Below are 19,946 nucleotides of genomic sequence, written 5' to 3' on the forward strand. Positions count from 1 at the left end.
AACATACGCTACAGCTTCTCTGTCTCCCTCTAGCTGGAGTGACCTCTCTATCGTCCTGCAGCTACAACTAGGTGTTATTGCTAGCAGCTGCTCCACTCCAGAAAAGGAGGAGGCCTCCCTCTACTCTGATTAGCAACGTAGTCTGAAGCTTTTATTCAACTTCAGAGAACATTACGACAGGCAATATGGCATCCTACTGAATGCTGCATCTAAGCATATGATTAAATTATAATTCTTGAGTGTAATACGCTGCACAGTTGCTACAAACAATGTTCAGCTGAATCTTGCAGGGGTTAGTTGACCATCTTACCCTCTGAAGACAATGGTTTATGGAAGAATGACTTGCAGGTGCTGAAGTCTAAATTAGGTAAGCTCTTCACGTGCTTAACACTATATTCAGGACAGAAATCAAAGAACATCACTTGCTTGGAACACATAGTAAGACTAAGCATGTTCTTTAATGTCAGAGACCCTTAAGCTAGAGATGAAGTTTACTGTTTGTGGATGTAGTTTGTTAAATAGGCTGGTGTTCTGAAAAAAGGTATTAACCAGCTCTCAAACAAGCAGTATAATTTTACACTTGGATAGATAATTTGTTTTTACAAGAAAACTATTTATAAAGTATGTGAGATACATAGGCACTACAAAAGCAGTAATACAAAGCCATTAAGTAATAATGAGATTAATCACAGCAATTACTAATAAGACTACAAAGTTTTCTTACGTAGCTTTTAGATTTCCTCTAGATGAAAAACGTATTTGCTCTGTAATGGTAGTTCAGTTAAGATGTAAGATTTTGCATCCAGCATGACCTTCCCCAGCCACAATCAAGAGCCAGTGCCACTAGTCCCACACAGTGCCATTAGCTTGACCTGGATAAGCAGGGACAGGGTAGGTTAAAGATCATGACGGTTATATGAGGAGTGTGCTAACGATGGAGCGAAATTATTCATTCTGCCACCCAATTATCTGTGGTAGCTCAGGGACTGCTGTACAGAAGACACATCTCTTTATTGTATGTAGCCTACATGAGAGGAACATCCAACCTGCATTAACAGTTGCACTGAAGAGTCTATTTCAGCCTGTGTATGTCTTTTCCTTGCACTTATAGAACACAGAACACAGGATTTGGTTCAAGAAGGACAGGGAACTGCTGCAGAGGGTACAGCAAAGGGCTACAAAGATGATGAGGGGACTAGAACATCTCTCTTGTGAAGAAAGGCTGAGGGACTTGGGTCTTTTCAGTGTGGAAAAAAGACGGCTGAGGGGGGATCTTATCAATGCTTATAAATACTTAAAGGGTGGGTGTCAGGAGGATGGGGCCAGGCTCTTTTCAGTGGTGCCCGGGGACAGGACAAGAGGTAACGGGCACAAACTTGAGCACAGGAAGTTCCACCTAAACATGAGGAGGAATTTCTTTACTTTGAGGGTGGCAGAGCACTGGAACAGGCTGCCCAGAGAGGTGGTGGAGTCTCCAACTCTGGAGACATTCCAAACCCACCTGGACACGTTGTTCCTGTGCAACCTGCTCTAGGTGACCCTGCTCTGGCAGGGGGGTTGGACTAGGTGATCTCCAGAGGTCCCTTCCAACCCCTGTCATTCTGTGATTCTGTGATTAGCTGGATGTATTTCAGGTGCATTGAATTATCAGTGCTAAAATAGAGTTCACTAGTTTAAATGACTTATTTCACTAAGTTCTTGGGGTTTGGTCATACAGTTAGTATGTATTTTGTCTGCTTCTTTGTTCTTTCAGAGCCATCCATATGTGGCATGATAAAATCATCAGTGCTGGTTATGTGTCACCATGTAAATGCTTTATTTTGTTACGTAGCAGTTACCAGGTGCCTTTTCTTTTAGCTTTGGCATTTAATTGTCAAGATTCATTTTAGTTTCCTAAATTATGTAATCTGACTTAAAAAAAAAATGCTTACAAACCAAATAAATACACTGCCAAAGGCAAAACATTATTTCATTTATGAAATTTGTTACTAAAAGCAGGACTTTACTTCTTTCAGTGTGCTCACTCATTGTTATTTATCAATGTTTGATTAAGGTTGCAATTGAACAAAGAACAGTAAATGCAATTTAGTGTAGAAAGGCAAGGTCACATGGCCTGGGTCTTAGTTAATTTATCTTTCATGACAGATTCTATTTTCTCCTACTAGTATTATTACCCACCAATACATTTCGTCCCTGATAGCGCAGCCGTAGCTCTTGCATTGCCAAACGTAGTGGTAGCATTTAATTTGCGTGACATTATTCAGTTATCAAGAAAAAGTAGCACATGCTGAGAAACACGCTGGCTATTTAATGATAGCATAAAAAATGAGCTCTTGTAAGCAACAGCAATGTCTCAAGTACTTTGCTAAAACCACTTTTCCTTCAGAGGCTGCACTATCCCATTCCTGCTCCTGTTCCTGTCCTGGGGACCCGGGCGTTCACCAGGCAGGTCTCCAGATGAAGGCTAACAGGTAGATATGCTGAGACAGTAGACGTAGAACGAGTTTGACAATTAAATTTCATACCTTTTCCCATAAGTAATGGCAGCTGGATAATGTGCAAAGGCTGCAGCACTGAATTATAGGAAAGCCACACTGAGATCGCTAAAGTCATCTAGTCTCTTCCCCTTTCTGTGTAAGATAAGCTCTACATATGTAATTTTCAACAGAGACTAATTTAATCCGTCCTTGGAGAACTACAGGGATGGAGAAGCCATGTAACTCATCATATATTTCCTATAATATTATACGCACACGGTTTTGTATGACATGCTGATATTAATACCCAGATTAAGTGGAATACAAATATACCCATGACATAAGTGACCCAACAATGTAGGTGTAAATCAAATCTTCATGGAGGGTCCTAGCAGGATTCAGCGGGGCTTTGCTCTTGACAAAATGTTACTTACTACATTTACCTAAAAACTGAAAGACAAAGTAAGGGGATGTGGTTAGCAGTTTTTGGAAGCCAGGGAAGCCGGTGGAGTGGTAAATTAGACAGATGCCGATTGTAGAGCATGATCTGAATCGTTTGGTACGGTGGGCGGATTTGAATATCCTGTTTTAATACAGCTAAATTTGCAATCATACATCTAAGGAACAAAGAGCATAGTTTATGCAGACAGGATTGGACAAAGTATTTCAAAATGATGCAACATGAAAAGAAGTCAGGAACTTGGTAGGTAATTAACTGAACATGAGCCTGCAGGAGGATGATGCAATTAGAGAGTGAATGTCAGCCCTGAAGCCTAAGCAGGGAAAATGTGAAGTGGGAGTAGGAAGGTGATATTAGTTCTGTTTATAGCAAAAGTAAAATCATCACAGGAATACCGTGTGCAGTTCTCATACCCACGCTTCAGAAAGGACTCTGACAAATCAAAAAGTAGTCAGGAAGTCCTGCAAAAAATGTGTTGAGGTCTGAAAGGCTTGCCTTAGCACCAAAAGCTAAGAATGAGCAAGCTGCCCGTCTTATCAAAAAGAAAAGCAAGGAAGACTATTACTTCAATGTAAAAGATATTTTTGATTGTGGTCGGCTTTTTAGTATCGGAGGAAAAGGCATAAGGAAAGACAGTTAGGGGTATTTTTCTCTTGAAAAGAAAGAGATATGTAAGATCTACCTGCAAATAAAGCCGTCAAGACCCAAACCAACCCAGTGAATAATTAGCCACATTGACAACGAGGTGCTAGATCTTCTACTCCACGCTGTTATGTCTAAAGGTCTTTCCAGGGATGTGACAATTTCCAGAGAAATTATAGACCTGCTGCTGAGACGCTGCAGCTTGCGGGACCATAGCGATCTCTTCCAGCCTCAAAGTCTGTGATTCGCTGACTAACATAATTCTGCTTTCTTTGAATTTATTAAACCCTACTGATGTATACCTGCTGAGGAAGTAGCCCCGAGTCCTTTAAGTTTGAAAATAAGGCATAATGCTGCGCTGGTTTTGTACAGATTTACCACCACTGAAATCAATAGCCTTGTACGTGAAGATAATCTTGAGAATGGGGAGACTGCAAAGTTGTTTCTGAACAGCACAACCTGTTCCCACCATAGACAGGGTAATTCAAAAATCATACCGAATCACTGGAACTAGAAACAGTACTTAATTTTGTTTCTACAGAGATTAGTTCTGCTGAATACAGAAAATTATACCCTTCAGTTTGTCATTTTGTTTGTATGTTTTTTATGTTTGAAATAATACCTAACCGTTAAGTGGTTCTGACTGCAAAAACACCAGACTGTGTTTTCAATAAATAATTCCACTTTAATGGCAAAGTAATAATTTAGACAGATACAGTGCGCACACCTGCAAAAAAATATACGCAAGCTGGTTTACAAGCTAGAGGAACAATAAACCAATAGAAAATACATCATCCAGTTAAGTCCGATGACACCAAATACTTATTATTAGGGCTTTACAAAGACTACAAAACTTTTCAGATGATTTATTTCACTGTTTCTGTCTATTTACATGATATGTTACATCAAAAATGTACAAAATATAAAATGTGTACAGACAAATGTTTCACAAACAATTTCTGAGTTGTAAACTAGGTGGACTCACTGAGATGTATTGCAGGAAGTTTTGTATATGTGATATTGTGTGTTTGTGTGTTAAATATGGCAGGAAAAGATTTGCAGGTTTGCTCAGAGCGCAGGTACAGGAAAGAGCAGCTTTCCTTTAGTTCTTTGAGTCAGCCAAGGTGTAGGCGCTGACATTTTGCATCAGAAATGGATCCAGATTTGGGGGGCATGATGTTGGTCTGACTGAATCCTACATGCATAAATTCAGTTAGAGTTTTATTAGGGCAATAGCACCGTGTAGGAACCTCTAGATTCAGCGATGCAGCTCAGTGCCATTTGGATACTGCATTGATTTATCTTTGTTTTACAGCGAGTGACCACAGGGTGGCCACAAAGAGTTAATAGCACCAAATACACATCCTGAAGGTAACATCCACGGAGGTGTACAGTACATGTCTACACAATGCCAAAGCCCTTAGATACCTTCTTGTTTATATGCACCTATTTTAACCGGACGCCTCTTGCGGTAAAAAAGCGTTCCCGATTAGTCTGAGCAGTTGGAATGCAATCTGGTTGTAGCCTGCCGTGACATATGCGCTTAAAACGTTTTCAGATTTTTTTCCCCCCAAAATGTATTGGCTTCGTATAGATATTGAAACATGCCGACTGTAGCATTGATAGCTCCTGCATAGTCATAACAACTGTAAGTACAGGACAAACACACCGGGTAATAACAGCTTTTAAGGTTTGCATTCTGTATTTTTTTGCAACATACAGGAAATCTCAGCAAGTGAAACATCTCTTAACACCAACAGAATAAAATACAATTTTTTTTTGTTTGTTTGTTTGTTTTCGATTTGATTTGTGCAAGGCTTTTTTTTTCTTTTTTCTTTTTTCTTTTTTCTTTTTTTTTAATATTTACAATACCCACCCAGTAGACTGTGCAAAACCAACCCACTTTTACAGTATAAACTCTTCCTCTTCCACAGTGGACATCACTGCTTCAGTGTTCTTTTATGCTGAATTCTTCATGTACAACAATAGCAATCAAAACAACATGCTAAAACTAGAAAAAGGAAAGAAAAACAAACCCATATATTTGTGCTCATGCTGCATCAAGTGCATCCAGCTCTGCTGGATAAGAATTCAAAACATCTATCCTCCAAAAATTCCATTCCGTGGGACCAAATGGATTTGAGCCGATTTTCTCAGCATTTAGGTGGCAGTGGAAGTGGGTTTGGGTTCCTTGTGTATTTCTGAGGGTAGGCAGAGCAATCTATTCACAAGATAAAAATATTATATAGCAACTGTTCTTTCTCCTATCCATTACTTTAAAAAATCATGATATACAGTTATGAGGCTACTGTGTTAACTGACATTTTCTCATTAGTAAATGAAGAAAAAAACAGTGTAAATTACCAATGGTTTAGGAATTAAACCAACTGTAAAACTGTTCTAGAAATCTGTTTTAAGGCAGTGAGACAGCACCATAAGAAATGTTCCTTCTTTCACTGAAAAGGCTCAAACAAACGAAGCCCTAAAAAGCCTTTAATCAGTGTTGGTTAATAATTGGTATAAAACTGTTGTTAAGGAGTGGGCAGGTGGTTAAAAAAGACCTTTGTGGTAAAAACAACTTTATAAAATCTGTGACTCGTGTACTAAAAACTTGATGGAGCGCATCACCGTGACCATGGCAGTTAGAATTAAATTGGCACTTATCCAGCATATCACAGTCATGTTTTCTGGTGATTGCACAATATTGTTTGTGCTTTCTGAGTTACTATCATCATCTTTGACTTGTTTTGGAATGGGCAGTAGCGTACAACACAAACACCACTGCAGTCCTGTGACCAGCACCATGCGGCACAACAGAGGTTAGAAGAAAATTAGAAGACCGCATTGTTCATGCAGCGCTTCAGGGTAAACTAAAGGAGAAAACCAGAAGAAGTTGCACTGTAAACTTGTACAGAGAAACAGAGAGAGAAAGAGAGAAACAGAGAGAGAGAGAAAGAGGGAAAAAAAATATTCCAGTTTGGCTAACACGTGTGCAATCTGCTTAGATGCCCTTGGTCTAGGGCCCTTTCCAGTTGACAAATGGAGTCTCGCTTGGCTCCATAGGTATTGAAATGCCTTGAAATTAAACTAATTCAAGCTTTCCACTTCAATTTTTCTTCCTGACTTTGCAGAGTTAGGTCTCCTGCCTACCTACAACACACCATTCTCGCTCAGGGACCTCGGCGTGCTGCTTTAATACTGGCAGTGGTCTCGTGGAAACAGATTTTACCATCATCCTCCACCAAGGTTTGTCCCTTTCAGAGAGTTGATTCAAGGGACGAATCCAAAATGTCGTCATGGTGGCTGGTGCTATCACTGTCACAGCTTTGCGCGCTCGAATAGTTGGCTGCCTCTTGAAGCCTCATTAGCATATTCATCTGAAAGAAGAAAGCAATGTTTACATAATCTCATCTCATTTAGTGCTGCAGTGACCGTGTTAAAATTTAATTAAGCTCCCTTGCTGTGTGAGGTGTGCTGGTATCTAGCTGAGGGGACCACACAAAAGGATTTCAGAAAGGGCAGAGTGTCAGCGGCTCCTCCTGGCACCCTTTTCATTGCCTTCTGGTCTTTAAATAGAAGTTTAAAGGTCCAAAGAACCAGAGGGATACAATGGAGCTGCCTGATAACTCTCTTTAATTCAGGGGTGAGACCGGCTGCAGCTGCAACATGGGCAGGGGAAGGAAGCCATATCACAGCTGGACGTCTGGGCCTGTATTTGGAGACAGTCAAGCTTCCAGATAATTTTTGGATGGCGTAGACACACTACATTGGAAAGGCAACTGAAAACATAATCACGCTAACATACCCCCTCTGCAAGACAGAGACGGGGAGGGAGAGAGAGAGGGGTGGACCGAGGCCAGCTGCTTCACAGAAGAGTCCCATCTGCTGTGGAGGGGCTGACCTCAGCAGGGAAGCAGCAACAGATCCTCCTACCCAGGAGAAGACAGCCCCCACACAATTTGGGGATTATTAGAACCTGAAACCCATCTGAAAAATCATCAAAAAGCAGCATTAAGCCCCAGAAAATTACTTGGATGCTTGATGCCTAACTCTGTGTAATGATCAGGATTTTATTTATAAAACATTCGCTTCTGCCAGCATGCTCAGGGCTGCAAGCAATGTTGATATTGCTTTAGTGTTTTTCAAGGAACAAATATGCTGTCATTACAAAAAAGCAGGCAACAAAAAACCAAAGAGAAAGAGGTATTCTTGTGTGGTTTTGTGTTAAGCCCCTTTTTCTAGTTTGCTCAGGAATCCTTACATCTCTGTGGTTTCAGCCTGCACAGCTTGTAAAGTTTTTCGTAGGCATTGAACAGCGTTTAATACTCTTTAATGCTATCAGGTAGCTTTTGCTGAAGGTTTAACAGGTATCCATGTTTGATAATACAGGATACGTGGGGGCTGTGCAATACAGCCTGCATGTGACACGGCCTGTTTCCACAAGTGCAGTGTCTGTCGCCCCGTGAGCTCCATCGCAGGCAGGGGCAAGCCCTCTGTTCACAAATTTCAAGCTTATGATATTTAGCACATACAGACACTGATCACAGTGCGCAGGGAGCAGGGGTGATGGGACACTGAGCTCGAGCTGCCCACGTATTTTCACCTTAGTGGAGATGATGCATGTGTGCTGGAAGCCTGGCCGATACACTCACTGGCAGCCCAAATCACAGGGTCAAACAATCACCCCAAAGCTTATGGACTGGGAGACAGGGGATCAAATGAGGTTTTTCTACCGAACGCTTCAGTGAGGCTGAGGAATCATTTTCTTAGCACTGATAAGAGTTAAATGCATTTTCCTCTGAGAAATTCCCTTTTCCAAGGGCTGCCTGTATTCCAAAAGTACAGTTCTCTAAAACGGTATTTTGAATTGCGATAAAGGCAGTCTGTAGAGAAAGCACTATGCAAGAATAGCAGTTCAATATATGCAATTTAATAGTCCATTATCAGAGGCGGCAATGGTAAACCCAAATGTCTGGGATCATATTTAAATAAAACAATACACGGCATTGAGGGAAATCAACCTCTTATCTTTTAATGCCACCACACTTGCATTTCTTTTACATTAAGACTGTTATACAGTCATCAGTTATCTTGAAATGTTCTGAGGAATGGGAGGATGGCTGTCTAATTTGCATTTCCACTAAATTCTCTATGATAGACAAATTAGATAATGTGAGTTTCTCAGTCCCTCATTTGTAGAATGCAGATGAAGGACTGCCCAACCTGGAAAGGTGTTTTTTAGAATAAACTGATTAAGAAGTTGCTGAAGAATGGTATTCAAACATGATAATGATGAAGACTAGATACATTTCTGGGCAGGTGGGAAATGCAAACAATTTAAGGACATATTAACATGACGGTGATACCTGTCCTCCTACTAGATTTTCTATTTATTTTCAACCTTTTTAATAAATTAGAGTAGGATTCATTTTTAAAAGCCCATTTTGGAACAGGTACACAGTAGTTTTTTACTGTACAGTGTACAATTTAACATGTGACAGTGAAGTACATACTGAAAAGCCTTTTCCCCAAAATTTAAATCTTACCAAGGGATCCCCCTCTGTATCAGTCTGCGGAACGTGCTTTGAGGTTGTTCCTTCCTTTGCTGATGCATAACCTTCATAACCAACATCTTCTGGTCTTAGCTGAAGTAGCGATGGCCACTCATGCTGTAGAGATGCAGAGCTCCATGGATAGGTATCAGCTACCCACTTGGAGGGATCTTCCCAGGGTGCCCTCTTACCATACATCTATATTATGGATATAACACAGGTAAGTATCCTACAGAGTTTTCAGCACCAGTTTTAAGAGCTCACAAAAGTCATTAAAAGCATCTAAACCATTTTAGTAAGTGGCTTGCTTTCAGATGTGCTCAGCACTCGGATATGACAAGACCTCATCTCCATTAATGCTCCTTCAATACGCAGAGTGGCTGCAAGTTGAAAAGCACTCCATAACTAGCGATACTTGTAGGCAACAGTGGGAACCACAAATTCTTTATACAATGTGAAGTGAGACCTTTAGGTAATTTACTTAAGGTGTATCGGTGAAATTAACTCAGACCTATCCAAGACATTCAAGTTAATTGGATTTTGTGTGAAGTGAATTAGCAAGTGCCAGTACAGATTGTTCTCTTCTCCCAGCAAAATGGGATGCAGAAGCAGACATCTGTCCACACCTTAAGTTTGAGATCTTTCACAAGGTTAAGATCTTTCACAAAGGGTAGATTTTCCTTACTATGAAGCACAAAAATGCTTACGAATCTGGAAGGAGGACAGAGGAAGGAAGCATAAGAATATTGTAAGAATATTTAGGAGGTCTGGTAGCTTCCTCATTGAAACGAAGCCTTCTCCACGTTGCTGTCTGCAAGCCACATGTAAACCGAGAGCCCCTTGGTGGTTGTTTTACAGATTTTCTTTAGCTGTGACAATGATACATGGAGATAGGGAGCCATTCACCAGGGCTTTCTGTGATTTCTCCCAGCTCAAACAGGCTCAGACAATCCAAGGAGCAGCATAATATTGGCAGGGCATACACACATGGAGCATTTAGATGGGCTGCACTCCTAAAAGGAGTAAAACAGTGAAGGATTTTAGTGGCAAAGCCAGAGAGATGAGTTGTGCTTATCACTGCAACACCTGCTCCCAGGCACTTGCTGAATCCAGAGCTCCGGGTTAGGCAGCCAAGTTCCCTATATTATGTACAGAGATACTCAGACTCCTTCTGCTCTGAAGCTAGGCTGCTATAACAGGGATCTGCCTAAATAAGCCAAGAGGAAATGTTTCTCAGGGAGGTAGCAGGCTGACTCCAGGCTGTGGGCAGCACTTCCCCTCATCTGAGATTAACAGTGATTAAATCTTTTCTGGAATCTGGAGCAAGGCCTGTAAATTCAGTGTCTGACAAGTGAGTTTACAAAGTACCAGGCTAGAAAGGCACTTTCTACCCATCCCTGGTTCCAGTAACATCTAATTATATCATATAAAAGATTTCTGTTTATTATTAATAATGTTATTCTATGGAAGCCATCCAAAGCAGCTAAAAATTGGAATGGTTCATGAAACAACAAATTTTCTTCCATATGCTGCCATCTTCTGCTCTGGAACTGAAGTTTTCATTTAAGTAGGTACGCTGTATACTTGGGAAAATATGAGCATGAAGAATATCACTGCATTTTTAGAGCTGGTCTAAACAAGCGCTGTTAATCTCACCGTGGCTGTTCTATCAGATGTTTGGCAGTTTTTTTGCACAAGGCATAAAGATTCTGTAATTCCCAGAGAGATAAGCCGCTTCAGGAAAGCGTGAGATATTCAGCAGGCAAGATTCTAAACCTCCAGCGCATCAGTATGTCACTATGTCGACACAAGGTGATAAAGAAACCGCAGCTGCTTACACAATTCTTTGACTAGTCCATAACAACCCCCTCTGCACTGTGCAGTAATTTCTTTCAGGGTTATGTGTGGCAAAAAACTGCCTTTCCACAAAGCATCTTTTCAGAGGACACAGAATTGCAGTGCATAAAAGAAAAAGAGAGAAAGCCAAATAAAGATTGAAAACAAACAAACAAAAAAGGAATAATTTCAAGATTTAGGTTTGCTGCAAAGATGTGGAATGGTCTGAAATCTTAACCTACACGGAACAGCTTACAGTGCTATCTACAGCAAATCTATTTGTAACTCTCTTTCTATTAAAGTAGAAGAAATTTTAATAGTTCATTAACAATCAATTGAACTGCTGCTAACACTCAGCTCTGGAGAGGACAGGATAGAGGGAACCATGAAGCATTCTGATCTGATGGCAGTTACCCCGAATCAGAATTACAGTCAGGAGGAAGCCTTAGCCCATACAGAGAAAGAAAAAAGGAGAAACAAAAATATGCGAAATGAAAGCAGGGCTGCAAGATATAAGGGCAAATAGGGACAGACCTTCACATTCAGCAGGGCCAAAGAGTAAATTATCTCAATCCGGTTAGATAAGGCCATAAACATTTTTTTTTTTCTGAATGGTGAAAATATCCTTGTTCCCAAGCTTTCCTCCAAAAGCCTGTGTGCCTACATAGTATGTAGGTGGGAGAGGATTACACAGACCAAAGCTATTTTCTTGCACCAGTCTAAGAGCTATTAACTCTTCCATGCAGGAATTGGCTGAGACCACCTTGAATCAAGGAGGCAATCTGAGCTGTATTTAGCATTGCTGTAAACTCTTTCAACAGTGGAAAACGAACCTTCCTCCAGTCACAGAGGAGAAACCCTCTTCATAAAATACAAGACGTGCTAGTGCTGGAGCGCTAACCAAAGCCAAATTATACATTGCAGTAAGAGCAGGTCAAAAGAAGTTCAAGGCTGATTTCTATAATCCCTCCACAGATTTTCTTGCAAATGCAAAAGCATGCATACTTGGATGCATTGGTTAAAAGTACCTTGGAGAAAGTTTATGAATCTAATAAAAAAATAAATTGCTGGGAAACAAATGACATACCTGAAGTCCTTCTCTCACAGCTTCCAGAAGATACGGCACCAGGGAATAGTTCCAGAGGTCTGTGAACCACACTCTGGAGCCATCAACATCCATAGGGCAAGGGAGGAAGAGGCGGGGACCTGAGAAGCCAAGTTGTGTTTTAACAAAAGTAGAACTAGGGAACACAGTAAAAATAATCTTCATGGCATTAAAAAAGTTGTATTGGAGCAAACTCAAGTGAAGAGAATACTAATGCAGGACTACAATAAGGGAGCTATCAGTCTCCTGTTATTAAAAATGAACTAATGTCACTTTATCCAATTCTAAGGCCTGGTGAACACTTACAAGTTTTACAGGCAAAGCTCTGTAAAAGGATGACTTCTTTGCTAACATGGCTATTCCACTAAAAGACCTCAGGTACATGTACATCTCCCACTTTCTAGTTTACTGAACAGACTGTCCAAGTGTTTTTATTGCTGTAATTATACTGCAGTGTGAAAGCAGGGAAAAAAATTTAAGCTTAGGAAAGTTGCTATTGAGGTAATTTTTTGTAAATTTAACTTTTTAAAATTATGATAATTTACCTGAAAGTCTTCAGCAACCAAGGCAGAAATACCAGGAAATACATACTCTCTCATTAATCTTTCCATTTTCATTTCAATTTTGCTGTCAACTAGACAAATTCGCCATGCTGATATTGTACTTCCCATTGAGAGATGACAACTTTTAAAAAGATGATACATCCTTCTCAAATGTCTAAAATGCTCAGCCTGCATCGTTATTTCAAACCACTCCACCAATGGACTCACCAATGGTTACATCTGAAGAGCTGTGCGTTTCTAGGAAGCTGTTGAGATGATGCCACGTTTTGGGGATCCAGTCAATGATTTTGATGAGATCATTATTGCGTATGTTCTTTTCTATTTCAGTCTCAATCAGTTTCCTTCTCAGATATCTTCCCAAGAAACCTTTAACAGGCTCTGTGTGATTAGCACACAGCACCCACCTGGGTAGAAAGGATAAATGTCAAACAGCAATGAATAGCAAATACATCGTTTCCTCGTAAACATACAGATGAAGGTAATGTCATAAGCTTCTGGATCTTGTTAGTCAGCAAGTATAAAACTGCTCCAATAAACCACATTATTGCCCACTGCTACAACACAATCAAAACAGGTTTCAGCAGGAATTCAAGACACTGCTGAAGACAAATGGAATGCAAGAATGCAATCGTCTTCAGCAACTTGCTTGAGGTGCCAGAAAGTATCTTATTTCTTTCACTATTCCCTGACACCATTCAGAGACCCATCAATAAAGGAGAGACACAGAAGCTGAAATACGTTGCTGTGATGAGCCACTAGATCAATGTTTGTTGAAGAATTGGGCTGAGAAGCAGGGAGTTGTGCAAACGTGGCCACAGTAAATACGGGGTGAATGTACCTGAAATTGTGATGCAGCTCCAGATTTGGTGAAGAAGAAACTCCCTGGTTCATGGTTCCAATAATATAGGGACTGAAAAGAGAAAAGCATTACATTTTATTGAGGAAGTATCCATTCAGATATTCAGAGAATGTTCTTTCATCTTATCTGTACTAGCCCAATTTTAAAAGAGTCTCTGGATGTATTGTAGTTTTAGATTTAAAATATTTGAGGTGCCCTTTCTTAATATTTATTCTTGTATGATTTCCCTCTCTGCGCATTTGTAGTTTACTAGTACTCATGTGTAATAAAAAAATAAATGAGGTAACCCTGTCCTCATGTACCTAATAATTTTGCAGTAGGCTTAGAGTTTTAACTTCAGAAGCCAGTGAATCTCATGAGTAAGACAGAGTAGGCAGTGATTTTATGAAGGGAAGTCCCTATCATGACACTTTTACAGCAGAAATAGCCTATGTTAGAGGCCAGTAAAAGTTCAAGAAAACATTATTTTTATTCTTGCTTGCCAATAAAGAACAGTCAGCAAACTTCATACTTCTGCACTGCTACTGGAAAACTGTAGGAAGTGCAAGTCCACCGGATATACAGCTGCTTTTGCATGACATGGTCTGTGAGTTCACACATATCCCAAATTCCACTATTATAAAGTGCATTTCTTCTTACTCTCCCATAAACTGTCCTCATGGTACTAATGAGATTGTGTCATCTGACAGGGTGAAAGGGATAAGACCCTAATGCACTGAAGCATTTAAGTACATTCTTAAATTCTGTGGCACGCTTAAATCTCACTGAGATGAATGGGAGTCATATAAATAAAGTGAAGCAGAAACCTAAGGACTTTGCTGAAGAGGGTTAAAATTATTCAAGCACAGCCTATGTGAGTCTAAGTTTCCACTGGGACGTTTTATTTTGCCACATAACAGCTTTTACCATTTTAATTGCAAAAGGTGTGTGAAAGGGGAGAGAAGAGCTCCTACTTACCATTTATTATATTTACAGTTGAGGAAACCATTGAAGATGTCACTTAGTGAACTGATGTGATGGAGGTTATCAAGAATTATGACCACAGGGAGGTCAGCACCATTGTTGTCAGCACTGCATTGCTCAGCTAGGTTTGCTAGGTATTGTCGCAGATCCTTCAGCAGAATTAACAACAAAACCCAGAAAAGATTAACATAATTAGACCATAGATGTAATTTCAGTGGAAAAGATTTTCAGAAAGATAAAGAGGCCGCTAGAAAGTTTCCCCACTGTGGATCATTCAGCTGGATCAGCACATGCAGGAAGACCTGCTTCTTAGATAGGGCAATAGTAAAGCCACATGCTAGGAAATACAAAGGCACTAAACATAAGGCAAGTGACTGAAGCGTACACATTCCTATTTGGTGGATACATTCCTCAGAAACCTGCTGATAAAGTGTCTTATCTCCAGAGGAAAATAGATTACAATAAAATATGTCATTTCCAATGAGCTGAGATACTCACATTAATTTTTGGACCTCCATCTTACGAATGTCATGTTTATATACTAAAAAACCCCCACCAAGTTATCACACAATTTAGGCATATTGAACGGCTCCTTCAGATATCTCCTTTCACCACTCTCACTGAAAATCTGTTTGATCTTTTGAGGATACTGTATCACATTTCATAATAAAACTTGTTCTGTAAGAAATCTGTAAATTCTTTTTTTCTGTCGGCTATCTGTCGGGCTATCATTTAGTGCTGGAGTAAAAGAGAACTTTCTATAATAAAAACATTTCATATTTTTCACAACACTGTTGCCCTTAAGGGCTGGGCTAGTCAAGTTTTACAGCTATATCTCTAGAGGTATCTAATTTTGTCAGTGTTGGGAACGCTCAGTATTATGGACAAAGTTCCTATTACTGTTTTACTTTCTGGTTCAGAGATAACAGAATCTTTTCTTCTTTAATAGGAAGATGCAATCTTTTTTATATTAAGAAAGATTTTTGTTTGACTTTTTATGATCAGGTGTCTCTAGAGGAACATCATGGGTTTCTTCCACAGAACAGCACCATCTGTATTATCCAAACACACTCGGTATTTGACAATGTTGGTTTTTCTTTTTTTACTACAAACTCCAAAGTTCTATATAAACCTCAATAGAAACAAAGGAAAAGAAAAAAAAAAACAAACAACACCCAAACCAAACCCTAAAAATAACGACAAATACAACAAGCAATTTACCAGAAATCCAAAAGCTTGCTCTTTTGTGGGACAATTTTCATTATAAATGTATATGGTACAACAATAAAACATAAGCACATCCTCTGCCAAAGTAAATGGCATCACAATCCTCTTTATAAAGACAGTGAAAAGCGGTGTTTTTACTGGAATGGTCCGCTCACCCCTTTGGGATCTGTATGTTCTTCCTTCTTATACTGTGTTAGCATTCATTACGTTCTGTGTGTATCAGAAAGCTCCTGGCAAAGCCTTTCATTTTCTTTTCCCTGGGTACCAGGTTAGGAGTATACCCAATTTAGGAAAGCAAGTGAATAGTATTATCTGTGGCTAGCACAATAGTCTTGCTAGAAGCTTGATAATCTGAGCTATGTAAATCACTGTCAATGTGACACGATGCATGAGGCAATTTTTGTACGGTCAGCTTCCTGACCGATGCAAGCCAGAAACCGTGGTAGCAGTTGTATTTATCCTGTGCTGATTAAGAAGCTGAACACAAGACAGTAATTCCAAATCCTGAAATTTTTGCTAATAGGCTGCTATTGCCACTATAAAAAAGCAAGTCAGAATAGTATTGCTATATATCCGATCTTTCTGACAAAGGAATTAGAGACACTCAAAGACTTTAATTTATATAGGAATTTGACTCTGTATCTATCCTTAAGGTGGGTTTCCTCAAGTGAAGGAAAATTCAGACTTCCTTCATAGTGCTTCAACAGTTTGTTTAGAACAGAAAGATCTAGTCCCTGTTCCTCACAGGGATTGGAGACTGAATTCTTGGCAGGAAAGAATGCCAACCGAGCAACAAAACAGTATGACAATTAATAGGATCTGCTGTGCATCACCACTACAAATTGGGCAATAGGTTATCTTTTCAACTGTAACTTACCTTGCTTGACTTGTGATCTACGTTAAAAGTTGCAATTGCATCCTCGGTTTTTTTTCTGCCAGATTTAGTTATAATATATTCAGCCAGCCTGTTAGCTAAATAGGTCTTTCCTGTGCCACTGGGTCCCGACAGAATAATTCTGCGATGCTCCATCAGTAAATTAAAGTACCGCTGGGTAATTGGCTTAGGAATTAATGTGTCAAACACAAAACTGTCCAAACTGTTTTCTTCCACTCCTGGGAACAAAAGAAAAGAAAAATGGCCTGTCCTCATCTTGACTAAGGTAGGTATAGGCTTGGCCTAGCACCTGATGGCATCAGTGCTATACTCAAAGCAAGGTAAGATACTTCTGCCTAAATCAAATTCCTATCAAGGGCTTCATTACTGTGGAAGTGCTTATATCCTTCCACAGGTCCAAAAAATTCAACAGCGGTAGTGGGACAAGATGGGTGGGAGAGATGAAATCAAAGTAAATGTGAAGAGAAGGCTCAGTGAGGCAAAGATGCATGTTTCAGACACTACAGGCAACCGTGACAAAAAAAAGGTCAAAGTGACAGCCACAAGGGTTACCGGTTGTCACATCAATGTATGTATAGTTCTTCTGAAGGCCCCCCTCCCCTCCTATAGCAAATCCCTACAGCTTTTGAAGAGCATTGAATTTTTCCTGCAGAACTGGGTAAGGCATAAATATTTCTCATCATAATCTCTGTTTTGGGGGGGGTTTTTTGCCACTAATCAGAAATTTGTACTTTGCTGTGATTTGGCAGTCAGGCAGAGAAGGACAGAGATATTCGTAGATTTGCCTCAAAATGTTGCACTGCGTTAAGTATTGTGCAATGTCATACAGAGAATTTACCTTATAAATGAGTCCTTGAACTGGAGACAAACTACAGAACCGTCAGGTGTAAGAAAAAAAATATGAAGGGAAGGGGGACTGCAGTGAAGAACTCTACAGTATCTGCAAAAATATTCTTGGGGTTTTACCTTTCAGGTTCACAGTGATGACGTTATTATCTCCAACCAGATATCCACAAGGCAGCAGTTCAGGCACTTCTAGGCTATGGGCTCTAATTACATCCCCTATACTATAGCTAGCAATGCAGTCAGAGCTTAAACCCAGACTAGTAGTCGGATCCACTCGGAAAATATATTCCTGAAATTATATGAAAACATAAGACATAAAAATAGAAATGGTTAATGAATGAAAGCAGTTTGGAAAATATTTTGGTACAGGTGAAGTCGTTTGACAAGGGGATTCTTGCCGTCATATTTAATAGAGAATAACCTACAATCATGAAAAAAGACCAGTAACATTAAGAATAAAGTTTAATAGTGGTGTTAGCTATATGTGAAAAAACAGATCAAAACAAAAATTTGTCAAGACAACCCAAAGAATAAAGAATTTTTCTTAAGTGAAAAAGAAAATTGAATTACTACTTGAGCTAATTTTTCAGTGTCTTACCTTAAAAAGACGTCTGATTACACCATCTAAAACATCCCATTTTGTTTTTCCACTGACTCCAATTGATCCTATCAGATATGCATGTGGTTTTTGATCCTGCAAAGAGAGATTTTTGGAAACTGGACTAAAAATGGTGGTAATTATTTTTCTATGAAGATTAATCATTTTCCCAGTGACGACAAATAATATTATTTAGAATGTGATCTTATAACTTTGTTAATAATCTTTGTGTCAGAAATAGGTATAGATGATATTAATTTGGTACATATTTATAAGGAAGGAAACACAGTATCTTATTCTGCTCTTTGATTGCACCTGCGTTTATACAGAGCTGAATAAAAATAAAAGTTGCACTGTATTTAAATTTTTTTGTCACACAGAACATGTAAACACGACAATGCAATTACAAATTGATTACCTCAGCAGCGTATTCATAGTTGCACCCTAAGGGGTCCAAGGCATAAATCTCATTTATAACAACTTTTAAATGGAGATAGCAAGTCCCAGAACACCCTACTGCTAATTAAACTGAGAATTGGTAGTGTCTCAGCCACCACAAAGGCAGAAGGGGCCATGTGACATTAGCCTATGGAGGGTGCCTAACTGTATTGAGCATGGATGACAGAGAAGAGAAATGCTATCTTTAGGGTATTTCCCTTCGGTTCTTGGCTGAAAATACTGAAACAAGTTGAGCTACTATATACTGCAAGATTTGCCTGAGTTATAATTCTGCATCTAGACCTTTAGGTAATGAACTTACCTTGGCTCGACTATAGCCCTTGTTTATGGTGACTAAAATTTTCACGCTATGACCTTCTTTGTGGAGTGCTCCATCACTGACATCATCCAACAAAATATCTACAATAGAAGGGAAGTGATCAACCTGACAAATCACATCAGTTATGTTCACATCATCAGTTCAATATTTGTTCAAAGGACTTTTTGGTTAAAAAGAAAAGCTGCCATCACAACAACTTGCAATCATTTTAACCTGTACTTATTCCTAATTCACCTTTTATGTTGGAGGTGAAAAAAAACCTTACAATTTGTCAAATTTTGAAGCAATATTAGGAGTTTTAATCATGTAGAAATGAATAGGGAATCCATAAATAAATAAATTCTTGCATTATAGTCTTGCCTTTGCTTTGCTTCTTGGAACATGTTCAAAATTACCGTACGTCTACAAAGTAATGTCATTTAAAACCTAAACTAAGTTTATATCTGTGGGCACTCATTGTGCCCTTTAGAATGTTGTAAGGAGAAAACCAAGAAATCCTTGCATTGATATGTTTGCTTCTAAGTAAAATAGCATTTAATTTCCCATTTCAGCTGGTATCTCTTTCCGTACATGTGGCATGGATAGAGTCTTTTTAACCCCTGCAATACAGGCTTACAAACAGTATCCACTAGAAAGTCACTTTGCAGTCCTGCAGAATATGGGACTGTGCATTCAGCTATTCCTCTAAGAAAAGGTTTCATTTTTCTTGGAAGTAAAGAGTGATTCTGATCTGCTCTGGGATGCTGTTTCTACCTCTTCCCTAACTCCTGAAAATAGAAAGCAGGAGGATGTATTTCCTACTGAAAGCTGAGCCTGCAGCTTTACTACAAGGGATAAAACTGCTGTCTTCCTCTAGAAGTTCTCTCAGAGATTTTACTGTTAGACATTTAACCTATCAAATTAGGAGAGATTATGGATTTGCATTTTCTTCAAAGGGAAGCACAGTAATCCACTACCCTAAATCCTGCTCATTCTTATTGTGGTGATTGAAGAAAAGCATCAACTTCGTGTCATAGTCTGCACAAAGTCAGATTTCACCCAAATTAAATGAGGTGCCAGTAAGATTCAGTCACTTGCTCAACGCAAAAACAAAGGAGTCTTATGAATATGACTTCAATGAATGTATTAAAAAATAAGTCCTCATG

The 19,946-nt window shown here is 39.4% G+C and overlaps 1 protein-coding gene across 8 annotated transcripts in view; it reads right to left on the reverse strand.

The window, feature by feature from the left end:
* Positions 1-4,263: 4,263 nt before the first annotated feature.
* Positions 4,264-19,946, reverse strand: part of NAV3 (neuron navigator 3) — a 566,306-nt gene continuing 550,623 nt past the window's right edge. For all 8 annotated transcript variants that reach the window (XM_063322883.1, XM_063322884.1, XM_063322882.1 and 5 more), the window contains 10 exons: positions 18,784-18,881; positions 18,024-18,119; positions 17,546-17,714; positions 16,562-16,797; positions 14,452-14,606; positions 13,474-13,545; positions 12,843-13,039; positions 12,055-12,173; positions 9,126-9,329; positions 4,264-6,956 (listed from right to left, as the gene is read on the reverse strand). In XM_063322883.1, coding sequence (XP_063178953.1) covers positions 6,837-6,956; positions 9,126-9,329; positions 12,055-12,173; positions 12,843-13,039; positions 13,474-13,545; positions 14,452-14,606; positions 16,562-16,797; positions 17,546-17,714; positions 18,024-18,119; positions 18,784-18,881 — 1,466 coding nt within the window. In that variant the 3' untranslated portion in view covers positions 4,264-6,836. The remainder of the gene's footprint in view (positions 6,957-9,125; positions 9,330-12,054; positions 12,174-12,842; positions 13,040-13,473; positions 13,546-14,451; positions 14,607-16,561; positions 16,798-17,545; positions 17,715-18,023; positions 18,120-18,783; positions 18,882-19,946) is intronic.

Source organism: Chroicocephalus ridibundus, chromosome 1 (genome assembly GCF_963924245.1).
Source record: "Chroicocephalus ridibundus chromosome 1, bChrRid1.1, whole genome shotgun sequence".
In the NCBI taxonomy this organism is placed as follows: Eukaryota; Metazoa; Chordata; class Aves; order Charadriiformes; family Laridae; genus Chroicocephalus; species Chroicocephalus ridibundus.